This window comes from Struthio camelus, chromosome 5, assembly GCF_040807025.1.
Source record: "Struthio camelus isolate bStrCam1 chromosome 5, bStrCam1.hap1, whole genome shotgun sequence".
Lineage (NCBI taxonomy): Eukaryota > Metazoa > Chordata > Aves > Struthioniformes > Struthionidae > Struthio > Struthio camelus.
Window position 1 is genome coordinate 60,814,362 of NC_090946.1, and position 18,069 is coordinate 60,832,430.

Consider the following 18,069-nt stretch of genomic DNA (forward strand, 5'->3'; position numbering starts at 1 on the left):
GGGCTTTATTATCTAAATTGAGATCAAAGGAACCTAAAACAGTACCTCATACTTACCTATGGACAAAGAGAGGTTTTACGTGAAAATTACTACCACTTTTGGAAACAGCTGAAAAGAAATGATTTAGTCACGTTGACCATGACTTTATAAAGCAATGCATACCTAAAAGTTGTGACTTCCATGTCAGCAAAACTCATTGTTTGCATTCGTGTTCAAACAAGACAGGATTAAGTTTAGAGTTGAAACATGACCAGAGTAGTTACTGAAAGTATATGATTTCATGTATCAATAAAAGACTGCTTGGAAAAATAGATCTCAGTAACAAATCTAGAATTCTCTGTTTAGAATACCAATACATGGCAAACAAAAAAAAAAAACCTAGTATGATTTGCTTTTAGGAAGATTAAAGCAGGTACTTAATTTCACTGAATACCAGTATTTCTCCTTTAAATTCCTCATTGTTTACATCAGTTGCAGTGGTATTCCTTGAAATGAAGACTCTGGCTGAAACCTTTTCTCAAACCTTGACAATACTGGGGAGAGGAACAATATAACAAAGGGATGTTCTTACTCCGCCTTGGGTTTTTTTTTTTTTTTAAAAAGAATTCTGTCAGACCAGACAACATAAAATTGCGTGTCATTAACTGTCTAATCAAAAAATTCAGATTCAAACCTGTTTTCAGTTTGCCAATGGTCAATAGTTAAAGGGGATAATTCAACCAGATAAACCAGGAGATTTGTGAAAACAGGGATCAGCAGAGCTTTACCCAGGAGACATAACTTCTGTAGGATGTAGGGGGCAAGTCCAAGATGTGATGCTTAGATAGGCAGTCCTAGATTCTCTCAACTATGTCAGATCACAAAAAACTAGCAATTAACCACTCATCTGCAAGGGTACAGAGGAGGAAGCTTGTTAATCAAATATGTTTTCTTAGAAGTCACTCTTTGTTTCCTATAACATTGTCCCAATACCACAGGTAAATGAATTAAAAAAAAAAAAAAAAAAAGATACAACCATGTTACAACACTGAAAACGAAGCAACTTCTCCCCACGCATTCAAATAAAACACGTGAGGAGGGAAAAATAATATAGAAAATAAAACAAAGAAAAAAACGTTAAGAGATAATGAATTTCCAGTGTTGCAGCTGAAACATTTCTATTTCAAAGGTGACCCAGCCCAGTCAAGTGACCACGAAAAGCAGAGTAGGAAAGCACGCTCTGCTCTTAAATGACAAGACAAGAAAGGTGTAATCTGAGTGCGCTTTATGGTTAGACCTAAGCCTAAAATATCTTCAGCTCAAGTACTTGTGATATAAGTACCCATAATGCAAATGAGCACAGGGAAAAGCTGAGACAGACTGTGTTCTTTATTCTTAGCTATGTACCACACTGGTTTAAGATTCGTCAGGCAGAATCACCTGGAGGGAGAAAGAGACTATTCTGTCTCTGGGAGGAAATGAGAATGCACAGGTGAAAAAAAGTTTCCAGATAGGAGGTGAAGGGTGGCAGGACAAAAGAACTGGGGGAAGCGGAGAAATCAGAGCAAGCTATGAGCTTGCAGAAACTCAGAGTTTCAGTTTCTGGAAATAAGGACCTGATCCACATCAGAGGGTAGGATATAAAGCCTTTTCATCTCTAGCATTTATTTCGCTACTAAAAAAATTAAGTATTTAAATGAAATTCTAATAAAACTTTGGGGGAGCAGGGGGTGGTTCGTTTAACTTTTATAACTTCTCAGGTCTTTTGGGGCGGGGAGGGGGGGGCTTCCCTATAAGGAAGAGGTCTAGGAAGATCTACCTCAATGCTCTGGCTGATGTAAGATCGCTTCACACCAGCGAACAAGTGCTTACAAAAACCACTGGCAAAATAAAATGGTGACCACTAGTGCACAGGCAAATCCTCACAGCACCTCACTCCAACACATGGCAACATGCAGCTGTATCAGCTAAACATCAGTAATCTTACTCTCCATAAATTATCTATACCAAATATATGCTCAGCAGATGACAATGCATGCAAAATCTGCTACAATCATCTATTAAGGAGATAACTAAAAATCTGCAGCAGACTTAAAGCTTAGAATTACTTTGAATTTCTCTGCAGAGTCCCTAGAAAGAATGTCACAAGCAGCATCAATTTCACTTCCTATCATAGTGAGAATTGATTCCTGTTCCATTTCTAAATGATGCAGCTGATCCTTGAACTGCATTCTGGCTTCTTCCATCCTTCTCAAATGATCTTCGTTGCTGATCTGTTTATCCTGGAATAAAAGAGAAAAAGCAAAACAAAGAGAAATTATTACATTAATAACATACCAATATCTCTTTTAGCCCTAAACTCACACCGAACTCACTAGAGCCCTGAGCTGAGATCCTTGCCATGCAATACAAAACCTTCTTACAGTATTCATTTGTTCCTCTGGACTGTCCTTATCCACTTGTAAATCAGTTATGAAGATACTGCTACCAAATCCAAAATCATTAACCATAGAGCCCAATTTCAGAGTCAAAACCATATACTCTATCATAAGACTGTTTCTAATTAGTAGATGAAGGGCCCACAATCAATATTCTTCTTTTTGGCTTTAACTCTGAACATGTTGAAGGCGTCCAATTCCCAGCATCACAGACAGAGATCCCTGAGGAAAACCTGTATTGGCAATCTATGTCTTTGCCAAGAAAAAGCGTGCAAAAAATTCCTGCACCTGGTCAGTGTCCTATGAGGTAAGTAAAGCATTTTATACTATGGTCCAGTGCCAGAAAGATCACTAAACATGATGTATGCCTTTTAAAAATTCAGATTCACTTCCTTTATTTTTATGAGCAGTCTCTCTACCTTACCTACATTCAAAAGGAACCCCATTAGATTTTAAGCTCAACATCAAATGATATTGTGTACTTTATCTACAATGAAGAAATATGAGTTTAAAATTAAATTGGAAACCCTGAAAAGCCACGAAGGATCTAAAACGCCCAAGGGCATCTGTTACTGCAATTGAATAGTCTGAAACTTTCTTGAGCTAATCAGAAATCATCTGATGACTGTTTAGTGGTCCATGAGCAGTGACTGAATAAATCTCCTGTACTGGGCTAAGATAAATGACTATATCAAAAAATTTAATTTTAAAAGGATGAAAAATTACTAAATTGACATACAACAGTAAGAACCTTACAGCTAAAGACTCATATCAATTTTTTTAAATGAGACTATCATGGAAAATGTATAAGCAATTTCCTGTAGGATGCACATTTTTTTCCTTTTTTTGAATTTTAATCTATGAATCAAATTAAATTTGTCAAAGATAAGAAACAATCTTTCATTTTCAATGTTGCTTATAAATCTCTATCCATGTACAGAAATATTCATCCAAAATCACAATGGTGCAGAAGAAATTTAAAATATAAGCAGCACTGTATAGAATGTATTGATGTTAAGAATAACATATTAAAAAGCAATGTTGTGGAACGTATCACAAACTGAAAATAAAACTCAAAAAGCAGAAAAAGGCTTTACAAAACAAATTACTTCAAAAACTCTGGATTCATCAGTAGGTTTTTGAAAAGTAATGCTGATAAAAATATTAAAGGTAGTGAGAATGCAAATATTTGATAGTACACATAAATAAGCTGAACATTAAGCAACTAGACAGGCATTTATCTCTGGAACATAAAGACAGCATAAGAAACAGCAGGAGGATGAAAGTGTCTTAAGAAGTTTGACAACATTCTGTTTGCCGTGCTTTAAATATTCAAGTAGGAAACAATTTTCATGAAATTATTTATAACTGCTTTTACTGTTATTACCTTACTTATCCACTTCAAATTGTCTCTAAATTGTTCATAACTACACCATAACTTTAAGAGAACGTGAAGAAAACGAGAAGAGTTTGGTTACATATTTGTAAGTTATCTGTATTAGAATTAAGGAATGCAACAGGACCAATATTCCTACTCCTAAAATCTATGATCTTTGGAGGGATACAATCCATGACCTGGCTAAAGCTCTTTTGCCATGTTTGATTTATGTGTTTTTTTGCATTTTTAAGTAAATTCACCACTATTTTAGATATTTATTTGAAGTTTAAGTAGAGCTGAGAGATTGACAAATTACAGTTAAAAAAACAGGTACACTTACCTTTTTCTCCAATTCTTGTTTTAAAAACTCATGTTTTTGCCTAAGTTTCATATTTTCCTCCTCATTATGGGTTAATTCTTCTGTCAACTTATCATACTCCATTTTTACCTTCTCCAGTTGTCGACATTGAGCCTTGACTATATTTTTCTCTTCCACAAGTTCCATCTGATGATAATAGGAGAACAGAAGACAAAGTCGGTATACGGGCTATTTCAAAACACTCCTACACTGCAGAGCATCAAGTCCAGGGGACACAACTAGGGATGAATGTGTCATTTTTGACATATTAAGTTATAGTAAGTGCAATCATTTGAATGAACACGTAAAATATATATTACATATTTTGAAAACAATCAACTAAGTAACTCATAGTCAAAATGAAATTATTGTATGCTATGACGACTTATTTGTGATTACCTATTATCATGACTTATTAGTGTTGGCAAAAAAGTTAAATGGTATAGGTTTTTTCTTTACAGTTTAGAGCTGCCATGCACTTTATCCATAATGCAAAATTAAGCGCAAAACAAGATCAATCACCTTAGAAGAATACCGATGCCTGCCAGATGTGTTGCAAACTTGTGTAAGGCCTCGCAGCACCATATCACATTTTAAAAGCAGTAAACAGAAGTCTCAGATTCTGCAATTCAACTCTGCTACACTCAGCAGCAGACATCACCTTAAGAAGCTTACTGTTTACACAACTTTTCCATTACTAAACTCATTTGGAATCAGAAAGTCTAAAACTGTGTCATTTTGTTTCAGGATTCATTATTAAATCTACGTTTGCAGGGAAACAAAAATACAAACTCCTTGAAGTTAATTTCTGCAATTCTGTGTTTTTAGGGCTATTCATGTAATGAATATCAGGTAATGATAATCACTGAAAACTGACTGAAACTGACAAATTTGAGAAATTCGCCAGATTAGCTATAGAATGCAAAGAAAACCCCACAAAGCTAAGAAGAGAACTATGCATATATATCATTGTTTGAAAACAGTTTCATATTAATGAATTGTAGGACCCAGTTATATACAAAAATAAACCTGCAGAGTAAAGTCTTTCCTGAGGAAAGATAAATAACTCTGTTCTTCCAATTACACTTTAAATATAACTTTTATGGAGAAGAAGGGGAAGGGGAGAAGTTTTACAAGTTAGTTTAGATACCAGAGCTAACATGAAGAACAATCTCCTCCAAAGGACAATTCCAAGAAAGAGCCTTGGTGTCCTAAGCACATGAAGACAAGACTCTAAGGTCTAAAATATCTGCTATGAATATACCTATAAAAGCAGTCCCTACTGTCCCTCCTTCAGTCCCTACTAATGGTAATTGTATTATAAAGTCTATGCAGATAGACAATCCAAGAACCACATTCCTTACTTATATTATCTTGTTCTACATATTGCATTGAAGCCTCTGAAGCCTCTGAGAGCAGAGAAGAATAAGAGATACAAAAGAGGAAACTAATTTTTAGTCCAATTTCCATTATGGACAAGGCAGATGCGACCGTAGTTTAACTCACCTGGTTTGAACCCCTTTTCCACATACGAATATCTTAAGGGAAAATAGAGCTATACCCACGTAGTGTGGGCATATATACATATCTAAAGCTTCATATGTATAAATACATACCTCTAAGTAAACTTACATAGAAGATTAACTCTTGAAATTGCTGACAGGCATAAAGACATTTTGTGGATTATTACTCTAAAAGTACAAAGCTGTTCTCAAAGCAAAGGAGAGTAAAAAGTAAAATTTGGGGATAGATTCACGTCTTCTAAACATACAGCTGACGGGGAGCACTAAGCAAACAACTTAGTTTCCTGTGTCTAGCTTACCTGTTAAGAAAATATAAAAACAATAAAAATAAGGACATTTTATATCATTGGTAGAGACTCCTTTAGGACTGGGCATTAGAGATCCTATAGAAACCGAATCAAAATCTTGCACCTTAGTTCCAAGAGTCCATTTAAGCACCAGAATCTCAGTACTGACACAGCAAGCTCCTTCTCAACCTGACACCTCACGTAAAATGCTATGTTCTTTTCCAGTTCTAGTTCTTCTGCAACGTACAATATTCCTATGCTACCTCCCCTACCTCCTACGCTACCTAAAAAATCCTCAACTACCTCATAGTTTTCCAGTCCAATGCAGCATTACAGAAAATCAGAGGAGAGTGAAGCAGAAAGTATGAGGCAGAGGATGAGAGAGAGAAAGAACTATAAAAGATCAAACCACTTCTTTTTACAAGCTGTGCAGTAGTTGGTCCTGTAAACATAGGGCTCTGCACCCTTGATTTTCTGTAACTCACGCATCAAAATTCCTACTCAAGTTAAGATTAGGCTTTGGGTCCTAGGAACTTTGTTAAATCTTCCCTTTACTCTTTAAGTTCCTCTTAAATGACCTATTTTAAGTCTTGAGCATTAACTTAAAAAAAATGTTAAAAAAAATGTTTCAGGCTAACAGAAAAAGATAACAGGTAACAAAGTGTCTGCTAGATTTCGTTAAATTCAGTCTTCAAAACCACGATATTTAAAAATAGTTCGATAAAAAGCATTCTAAGTTTACCTTAACTTGGAAGAAAATTCTATCCATAAAAGTAAAATCCAATAGCAATGCAATGAGTTCAGACAAAAAGAAATTAAATCACCTGTGTGATATGTCCTCATCAGACCTCCCCACAGACTAATGTGATTATCTCTTTTGCTGTACTTACAGCATTTGATAAGCATTGCACTCTGTCATTTTGTGTACTTCTAAAAAAAGTTGCCTACCCTACTATCTTACAAAACCCATTTCCCTCAAGCCTTCCACTTTTCTCTGTTTCGGGGTTATGGAGCTGTAAAAGAACACACTTAAATTAAGGGTTCCGGGAAAGTCATGATTTTGAAAGTGAAACATGGAAGTCAATTCTCCTAACATTCCGTTTTGTTTTGGTACAACAATCAGTATCACTATTCAGACCACTCTTATAATCACAGACCGCACGCATACCCATTTTGGTTACTTTTGAACTAAAAAAAAAAAAAATCTTTTGACCTCAACCTATTATCGGCATATATTTTTCTCTTGAACGTTCAGCTTTTATGATGACCTGTAATAAAATGCATATATTAAGATATTTTAATGTCCATACTTCATTAACTTCATCATTCAATAGCAAAAAAAAGTTTGACATTGCAATTATTCAGAATACCTTTAGCATACTAATCTGAGCCTCTGCATCATCCTTTTCTTGCTGTAGGAGCTTCATCAGCTCTTGAACATTTCGTTCATGTTTGATTTTAACATTCTGTAACTCTGATCTAAGATCTGCCAACTCCTGTTGATGAACTTCTCTTTCCATCTTCAATTGCCTGTTAGCTGAAGTAGTCTCATGATGCTTACATTCCTGCTGTTTCTGGAGTTCTAAGAGGCTCTTATGTAATTCCTTGTTGGCCTTCTCTTCTTCTGCTATTCTGTTTGTTAATTCCACACGTATAGCACTTAAGTTTTTTACATCGGCTTGCATTTCTAAGAGTCTTTCCTGGTCTTTTTCATGTATCAAGTTAGTGGTTGCAAGTTCTCCTTCCAGCTGTTCCTTTTCAACTTGCATCTGATTCTGTACAAACTCCTGCTTTTTCAACTCACTCTGCAATTTATTTACAGTACCTTGGATGACTCTGATCTCTTCTTCAAGAGATATCTGGTGAGACTTCATCTCATTCAGCTTTACCTCCTTGCAATGGAGTTCCTCTTCCTGCTGTGCCCTCTTTGTAAGTACATCATTCAGCTCCTTCCGAAGGTTTTCTATTTGATGTATAGCAGAGAGAAGTTGACTTTTGAGATCATCCTTTTCTTTGAGGGCCTAGAAAATAAGAAAAAGAAATCCAATGCCATATAAAGTAATTAAAGAAAATTGTTGGAAACCAGTATCTAGGAAAGTAACACACTTCTCTCTGTGAAAATACAAAACATTTGCTTGTTATGAGCTCATTTCACATATATGCAACATTTCTTTAAATTTAGACACAGAACATAACGTGATCCTGAAATTAGACCTGGCTTAACTGACATGAGCAGGGACAATTTCACTTAACCTCTTGTTTCTCTCACCTTCTTTGCAGACTGGGATGATCATCTTGGCAGGTTCTTGCAAACAGCAGTATGGAGGAAAAGAGGCAATATAGTAACCAGGTAGAACACAAAGAGGACTTACTTGTTTTGCTTCTTTTCAAAAAGATTATGTATGCAGAATATCACCTTTAAATTATTTCTGAAACTGCACACTGAAGTATCAACAGTTCAACTGATGACTCATAGCTAAGAAATGAAGAGTTCATCTTCAAAAGGAAAAATCAGTCATGTTAAATAACATTCTGCTGTTTCCTAGAGAGTTTAATGGTCTTTTTTTTTTTTGATGCTGATACCTGAGGTTAAAAAACTCCTAGAAATTGCTATAAAAAACAGAATGATTTTGCACTGCAAGTAAATGCCTATTACTAAGTACTATATCTCATTAAACTGATATTTATGATTCCTGATGTTAATGTTTCCTGATTCTTACTTATCTTGATGTATAATCTAATTTTTTAAACTTTCTGCTTGAAACAGGAATTTACAGTACATCTACCAGAAGTCACATATCACTGCTATTACAACAAAAAGCAGTAAAAGGACAAGAAGAGATTTTCCTGATGCATCATACGAACTATCAGATTTTTTTAAACTGGTTTAAAGAAATTTTATACTGAATTTTACTGACTATTTCCAGCAAGGCTACTTCCACAAACACTACACATTTCTCCCTAAAAGATAACAAGCTTCCTTAAATAATCTAGGACAAAAGGCAATTAACGTAAATAGACTGTAGTTTTAAAAGTAATAAAAGAATTTGTAACTATCCCAAGAATAATCAATGCAAGAGAAAATGCAAAAATAAGTAAAGCAAAGCTATGGAGTAACAATCCCCCCCTCCCCCCCCCCCCCCCGAGAAAATATCAATATTTCAACCTTCCTATAACTAATTTGCAAATATTTGGAACAGCTCATATAAATGCAAACTACTCCTAGAATCCATTTTTGAAAATTTGTCATCACTGCTTTGAAGGCCTATGTCAGAACCAAATACATCAGATCAGCATTTGTCTTTCCTTTTCTCTCTCTCTCTCTTTTTTTTTTCCCCTTTTAAATAAGAGGTTTTTTCCTCAGACATTGAATTGTCTGTATATTTCAAAACTGGCTAAATTACATTCATCTAGTTCACTGAAGCTTATTACAAAACGTTGCGTCTAGATGGCTTACACCCTCATATGGAAAGCATTTATGATATTGCACTGAGGACATGAAATGTTGTTTGCGCTTTTCTTCTCCTCCATAATGACTTGCAGTTTATTTGATATTCCATATCCTCCAATAAAGAGATGTTCTTCAGATGTGACACTTATCTCAAACTTGTTGACAAGATGCTGATGATTTTACAGTAAGAAACAAGGTAAAACCAATGCAATTACATTTAATATTTTTAGGCAGTTGTCATAGAAAATGTTAAGAACAGAGAAAAAAATCCATTTCAAGGAGTCTTACATAACAAATCTAAAGGAAATTTCAGTCTTGGATAGCAGTCTGAATTAACATTATAAAGACTGTGTTAGTCCATGCTTTTAGAGGAACATTGGTTTCAGAGCATTTGGGACACTGCTTATTTTTCACAAATTTCTCTCCTCTTCTGTTTCTCAACTGTTCTTCTCAACTCTTCTCATTTATCTATTACAAGAGACATATAATGATTTCTCAATAATTCAGGTTTTCTTCCTTTCCTCAAACACCTCGCTTTAGCTCGGTCACAGATTACCAACTTCTCAAATGTTTCGGAATCTTATTTCCTCAAACAAATGGGCTAAAGCTACACTAACACAACAAGATGACCACAGAATGAAATCTCGATAGGTATAACAGTGAGCATGAATACACAAGATAATGAAAAATAGCTAGAGAGCATAGAATAAGCTAGGGATTTCAGGAGAGAAATAGCAACTCCAGGAGCAACGAGCAAATTAGATCTGCTAGAGTTTATTAGTTTTAGTTAAGGATTAGCCCCATCATGGCTTCTCCTGTGCTTTTGACTGTACTCACATATACTAAACATGTAATAATGTTTTCTGAGCTTGGTATACACCAGGCACACCACAGGATGAATACAAACTGACCACATTTCACACAACATCTCCCCTGAAAATTACTATCTTTGAGTAAGACAAAGTAGACCTGTGGTGCCTCCATGCCATCTTCTATCAGATTTAGTAACCTGCATATAATATACATGCCACCAGAAAATATGTAAAAAGAGCTGAGGGAAGCTCTGTAAAAAAACAAGTTTAAGCCATACAATATGATACACTGCACCAGCAGGGTGCATGGGACATGAAGCTTAGCATGATCCTGGGCATGATAGGAGCAGACATCTTTTGATCCAACCACTAGAAAATACAAAGAACCACAGATTCACTACAACGAGAATGATGGGTTTGTACTACTTTTCCAACAACAGATGGTCAGCATTAACAGTGATGTGAGGGTTTGCTTTTAAAACAGCAGGTCAGGACTAGAAAAAGTCAAAGATTTCTGCCTACCAAAGAAAAATGCAGCTTTTTTCCTGAGGAACTTCATGGAAAAAGGCACAGAGGAATATGTGATATGCCATAATGAAGAAAAAGACAAAATGAAAAGCCCAGAAATATCACATGATCAAATTCTGAAAGGATTCTTTCAAGGAAAAGTTCTGAAAAATATAAGGAAGGAGCTAAAACAAAATATACATGAAAAGCACTTAAAGGAAGAGTTAAGTTACTAACAAAAAAATTCATAAGGAACACAGAACATCTCCATCCAGATGAATAACTGGGAACTGTTATTCATGGAATAACTAGGAACATGTTATGCATGTTCAGCATAAACGAAGGTAAGGGTGCCATTTTTGCTAAAATCTCCAGATTGAGTCCAGGACACCAATATGTTCCAAAACTTGAGTGTTCATATATGTATACCCTCAAACAAACAAACAAACAAAAAATTAAGATCTTTCTATTGCCTGCAAACAACAAATCCAGACTGAGTTGCCATCCTTCTGAAATTTCAGCAGCTGTGGTCTTTATTGTCAATAAAAAGATATCATTATAGTTCTAGAATCTGAGACAAGCTTAAACACAGAGTGAAATGAAAAACAGGGTAGAGGTACCGAAGTCCATATAGCATTATGACCTGTTTCTTAGCAATCTGACATATCCGGTGAAAATAAATACCCACATCAAAGACATGACCACTGCCCACTACATGATACAATGGATAACTTGAACATGAGTTATAACCCAATGCAATCAAGAGTTTATTAAAAATAATGTGGCACAATTTCCTCACAAAAGTTAACTAAAAATGAGCTAAATTACTTATTCAGTTAACATTTTATATTAAATCAACATCAATGGCAAAATTTTCCTTACATTTTCACCAAAGAAAGATTTGATTGAGTTAAGAGACTGGAATAAATATCAGATAAAGAAGAGAATTTTCCACTTTATACTTGATAGCTTCTAAAAAAATACTGCCATCTCTTAGCTGGTTTGAAGTCCCCCAAGAAACTTCAGTCCAGAACTTAAGGTGCGTTGTAAGTCACAGTTTACAAAAACTCCTTATCTTCACTTCTAAACTAAACAGAAAGGATACAAAAAGAATGAAAGAAAAAAACCCACCTCCCAAAAACCACAGAAAAAATCACCCACACGCACAGCTCTTACCTGACTGTTCTTTGTCATCAGATCATTGATAGTTTCATTTTGTTTTTCCATTTCGCGATCCAGTTTCTTACATTTCAGCTTCCACTGTCTGATGGTTTCCTGCGCTCTTACTTTCAAATCTTCTTTTTTTTTCTCCGTCTCTAGCCTGAGTGCCTCTGAATGTTTGAATTCGGTGAGGTATCGTTCTGCTTCCTTAGCACTCTCTTCAACTTGCTGAGCTAGCTCAGCAGACTGGAGTTCAGTTTGCCTACGACCACTCTCAGAAGCCTTGTAGGAACTCTGTATTTCCTTCAGCTGGTCCAGCATTTTTTGCTGCTGCTTCTCCCTGTTTTCCAGGTCAGATGTTAACACCTGAAATCATCATAGCAAATTATGATGACCCTAAAGATATATACACTATGAAGCCTTACCAAGCAATATACAGTGACGCTTAAATCATATTCCTATCTAAAATATGAATAGCATAAAAGATCACTGACTGCCAGTTAAAACTGCGTTAACCCACAAAATCTCCTTATCTGCAGTGGTTAAAAAAAACACACACACACACACACACACACACACACAACTTTACGTGTTATAGCATAACATGTTATAGCACTAAAATAGGACATAAAATATATAGTTATTTATCCTATATTTTATTTTCAGCATTTGTTCCTCTTCTGGTTGTTCACTTCATTATTTACAAGTGCAAGAAGGAATCATTGATCAAGATCCTACTACGTTATGTGCAAATATAGAATAAAGCCAGAGAGATGACTATAAACAGACAAGAGAAAAGGAAAGCAGCAAGGAAGGAATAGCAGTCAGTGTAACAGAAGTCTACAGCACATGAACCAGTTGTTATGAACTTTTATGGAAGGATCAGGATGAATGAGGATATTATGGAAGGATCTGAAGAATATCAAGGGAATACAGTGGCTTGGTGGATGTTTCTAGAACAAAGTGCGATATCCATTTGAAATGTAGCAAGCATTTTATAGCCAATAGCATCATGAACCTATGAGGAGGATCATGAGCAGCTGATCTCTCAATACTGAGTGAAATATATGTTAGAAAACACAAAAAGCAGGGAATGAAGCCAATTATTAAAAAAATAACAAATGCTACACATCCTGAATCTGGCCTTATTTCTGAGGACAGTCTCATAAGCAAGTCAGGAAACCATATTCCCCATGAACCTTCTGCAAAAGCATACTCAAAAAAAACAGTTATTGAAGCTTCACTACCAAAATAGAAGTTTATTAAGCTTGCCAGGTAGAATTTGTTATTACTGTTCTGTATTTCAGGCCTATTCAGGCTGATTTCAAACCATTCAATATTTTCATTATGACTTAGAAAGATTTCAGGTGCCTGCTCTGTAGTCAGTCAAAGATATCATCAAGCTTCAACGGACAGAAGTACTTTAGAGAAGAGGACCAGTTTTCAGAAGGACTGAAATAAATTGGAGACGTAGTCCAAAACAAACACGATATAATTCAGAACAGATAAGGGAAGAGTATTTTGCCTAGGAAAGAGTAATGAACTTTCCAGATATTACGTGTAGAATGACTGGTTAGATAAACACTCTGCCACAGTTTTTTCCAACCAGGCCATTACTTCTAGGGAGGCCATAACAGTCTCTTCAGGACAGCATTTGCTGTCTTAGCAGCAAGACTGCATCTGCACCCTTGCACGTGACAGACTGCAGGACTGGCAGAACACACAGCAGGCAGGAACGGACAGAATAATCCGGACAGCGTTTTACACCCAAGAGGGCTGCAGAGAGCAAAAGAGGAGTAGGATTACATACTGGATAACCAGTTGCTCAACTGTAGGATGAACACTCCCATTCTAGATAAAAATTGAGATGCATACAGAAGCAATACTTAAACACATTAAGGAATAGGCAAGAGTAAATCTTACATAAGTAGTAAACATTAACAAACATTAGCAAACATTAACAGAAGTAACAATACTTTATATGGAAACATACTAAGCTGAAGCAACATTTGTAGTGGTTCCCCTGCACAGTTTCACCTGCACTGGAATTAGGGATGATTTCTCAGAGCTGACAAAACACTTCACAGCTAACATACTTTGTCAATTCACATGAGGTTTTTTGTTTCATTCTCAAGTGCTGGCCATATTAAACTGCTCCACCTTGATGCAGCTCTCAATTGTTATTTCAAATCTGTGCCTCAGAAATGATGCTGGGTATACAACAAATGAAAACGATTACAATCATCCTGTAAAATAACACACTCACTTTTTGGAGAAGAAATCCCCTACCTTCAGACTAGCTAGTATCTGATAATCTCAAGCATGAGGGGGATGCAAATTCCCATACATCTTTATATGATTGTGGAACACTTCATAGCGTTTTATAGTTTCTGAAACTGAGTAAGTCCATTCCCTCTAAAAAGTTGATTTTATTAGATTTATATGGTTGCTTATTGCTAATAATCAACTGTATTTTGGAAAAAGAATATTGTTTAATCAAGAGATAAGACAGAGGACATCCTGAGATATCACAAAGATACTTTTGTCCTTAAATGATCTAGATGGATATTTTCTAGATGTGTGTTTAGTGATTAGTGACAATTCTCCTTTGAATCTCGTATTCCTATACGTATACCTCTAACATTTTTCTCACTAGTTTGTTTTCTTGAGGAAGATATAACGCTGGCAAGAGTTATGTGCTTCAGATAAATTTTAACACCAGATTCGTCCTACAAATGAGTTAGCTAAGTTAATAGTTTTCTAGTAAAGTGTCCAGTGTTTTCCCCTAGGCAAAATGCATTATCTTTTTTGTATTCTCAAACAAACGTAAAACACAAACGTAATTAAATAACACTATTGAAAATCTGTATTTCATTCCAAAATTAAGATTAAAGTTGCAAGTTAAGGTTGAAATGTTAGATCTCGAAAATTAATGTTTTGAATATGAAATATTTGAAATTTGAGAAACTGACAAGCCAAGAGTTTGTCTTCAAAAAAACTTTCACTGTTTAGTGCAAAAAAATGACTACATAATTACTTTCAGATCATCAAAACAATCTAAAAGGTCACACTTGATTTAACGATTGGAAAAATTTTGTGAAATGACTAAGCTTTCATTGAGCAGTGATTGTCTGAAAGGGGTATCACATTTAGCAAGTTATGCTGTATTGTCCATGTTTATTGTTCACATGCTGCTTTTAAATTACTTTTTGCAGAAGGTGTTATCAGCAGATAGCATACAGCTAATGCAAAACAGAAACCTCCATTCATCACGTTAAATTACTATGTAAGTTTTAATGCCTATTTCTGATTTTATGAAATTTGTTTTGACAGTAAATAGCAATTATGTAAATAACTGTTGTCACTGGAAGAACATTTTACTTTGCAGTGGTGGGCTGTGAAAGTATAACCATAGAGTTTCAGTTTGCAAGGATGACCTTAACCTTTTTTTAAAAAAAGAAGAAAACGAAGAGCTATAGTGACAACTAACAGTAGTTGATAATTAAGCTGGATATATAATATTATACTTTTCAATTTCTGGGTATTTTTAAAAAACATTAGATTTCATATTTAAAATTTTATAAAATATCATGTACCTTGTGTTCCTAAGTTTGAAAGACCTTCAGTCACGAAAAACATATTTTATAAACAAAATATTTTGCATTCGATGCTTATACTTGCATTCTACTGTGGGTGCACACACAGTCAATATTGAATACTTTCAAATAATAACATCCAGGGAAAGTAGGTACCCTACTTCCCATCATGTTTTATATCATTTGTACATACTGAATGCAAGTTCAGCCCAGGGTGAAACCGAGGTAGGGCCTGGGACAGACTCTTTAAGGACCTATTCTGGTATTATAATGAAGTTCGGCACCACAGGGTTTTTTGTTGGGCCTTTCCCTTTTGTTTATTTGGGAGGTAGAGATTTCTTCATCAGAGTCAAGGGTGCAGGACTGTGTCACGGCTGGAAAACTAGCAGTCCTTGATTAGGACACCATAGCAGCAGAAGCTCAAGGTGCCACTAATATTAAAAACAAACAAACACACACAGCACCACACACAAGTAGTGTTCACTTTAGACCTTGTAGACTCTATCCTAATTTTTTTTTACACTCTCATTTTGGATGAAATCCCTGCTAAGCAATTTGGAATTTAAACTTTTTAAGGTTTTCCATGATCATATGAGACAGGAATATGGGGAAATGTGGTTTTGGGGGTGTGTTTTTTTTTTTTTTTTTAAACATTTACCCAACTTCATCCTCCTCAGTTACGACTGTAGTAAACAAAAGTAAGATTTAAGACAAAGGACAAGAACTTTAGCAGGCTGCATTTTCTTGAGAAAAAAACTACACTCCTTGGACCTCTCAGTATTTATTTCCTCACAGCAACAAATTATCACACACCTGTGACTTCACCAAAATTTGTATGCAGATGAGAAATGCAGCTTTCATATATTAAGAACATAGATTCCAAGGAGCACTTAGTGCCTTTGGTGGCTGAGGGTCAGTCACCAAGAGAAGTCAGTGGGCTGCTCTGGATGCAATAGGAGCACGACCACATTCTGTGACACATGCCATGATACTACGGAGGTTCTCCTGTCTGAAGAGGCCCAGGACATTTAGGATGGCTGGTTTTTAAATATATTCTGAAGATCTGTATAGTGATTTTTAGCTTTTTGATGCGTTTGCCTTGACCTTTAAAAAAACCATAGACATGCCTTATATCAGAGTTATCACGTGCAAACATTCTACAATGATAAAAAGACAAGCCACGTTTCACCACACCGCATCAATTATATCAGTCACCTAAAGTACACCTATCTGTAACTTTGTCCTTCACCTCTTTCTGCCCTGTATCTCCGCAGTACAGTCACCAGTTTCTAATGCTATAAAAATCTCACTGCTTATCATTCTACTTTGACTTTCAGCAATGCTAAGTCAGGAAACTAATTATTTCTCTTTACTGATCTTTACTGAATGCAGAACTCTAATATTAGTTTATTCATCACAGTCTGATCTGCATCTCTTACGAATCAGAATGCATCTAACCATCAGGAACCGCTGATCCAGAAGGCTTAGAACTTTTATACAAACACAACAGGTTAATGAAGTTCAGTGAGCTGAAAAAAACCAAAGATGCATACATTCAGTCAAGAAACTTTTTCCTTCAGGAGAAGATGCGCTGCACAAAATCAGTTTTGTGAAGCAATGCTTTCGCCCTGTTTTTCTCAAGCATGAACAGGTAATAGTTCATGTAAACATAAACATACAGCTAAAATATCTTAATTTTTTAGGTTGATATGTGACTTTAAATAGATTTAAATGCATATGCTCTCTTCACTTTGACAAAGTTTGCATCTGTAGCACTATTCCAGTGTTTAAAAGTCACTGATGCAGCAATACAGATATCAGATGGTTTGTGGCAAAATTTTAGATTTCTCTTATTTCATGAGTATTCTTTTTAATTTAGAACAGCGTTACTTATTGCTTTTCAGATATCTTAATTGACTCATTACTGAAAATCATTGACTAAGAGGTCATCTTTACAGGAGGAAAAGCCATAAAAATGAATTTTAATGAGGATAAAAATAAGTGAAGACAAACATTTATGCTAATGATAAATTCTATTCTTAAATAAACAAATTAACATCTCTTCTGCAGAGCTAGCAAGTTAAAAAAATAACTTTCTGCTGTTATGCACTGGCCAATACTGTAAGACTACTTTGGCATAATTAGAATTTCACAAGCTAGACAATGTATCATAATGTTTGAACTATATATTTTTTTAGGATTATATTCCCAAATAACCTATTAGAGGAATAGCATGACTGTCAGGCAGTCTTCAGTGCAAATGTACTTCCCACATATTAAGGACTTTAGAAAGAGCTAAAAACAAATCAACAAAAGAAAACACTAACTGACAAGAGCCAAACACATTTTAATGTCTTCTCATTTGCAAATCTAATTTCCTTGTAAAAAATAAGAGAATTTAAAAGTCATCTCTCTGCACACATGCTTACTTTCTATTGCTTTTGGAACAACATGAGAGTTTGCAGTCATTGACAGAGAAATTAGGGCATTTTATCTTTAAAATTCATGTACTAGGTTTATTTATTTGCTACCCATAACAGTCAGTTTGAGCCCATTTCTGTGTAGTCCCATACAGAACA

General features: G+C 35.3%; 1 protein-coding gene across 18 annotated transcripts in view; it reads right to left on the reverse strand.

Moving 5' to 3' along the window:
• The window catches only part of CEP128 (centrosomal protein 128), a 136,370-nt gene that overhangs the window by 79,427 nt on the left and 38,874 nt on the right, over positions 1-18,069 (reverse strand). For all 18 annotated transcript variants that reach the window (XM_068946707.1, XM_068946702.1, XM_068946697.1 and 15 more), the window contains 4 exons: positions 11,910-12,260; positions 7,334-7,984; positions 4,136-4,300; positions 2,088-2,261 (listed from right to left, as the gene is read on the reverse strand). In XM_068946707.1, the coding sequence (XP_068802808.1) occupies positions 2,088-2,261; positions 4,136-4,300; positions 7,334-7,984; positions 11,910-12,260 (1,341 nt within the window). The remainder of the gene's footprint in view (positions 1-2,087; positions 2,262-4,135; positions 4,301-7,333; positions 7,985-11,909; positions 12,261-18,069) is intronic.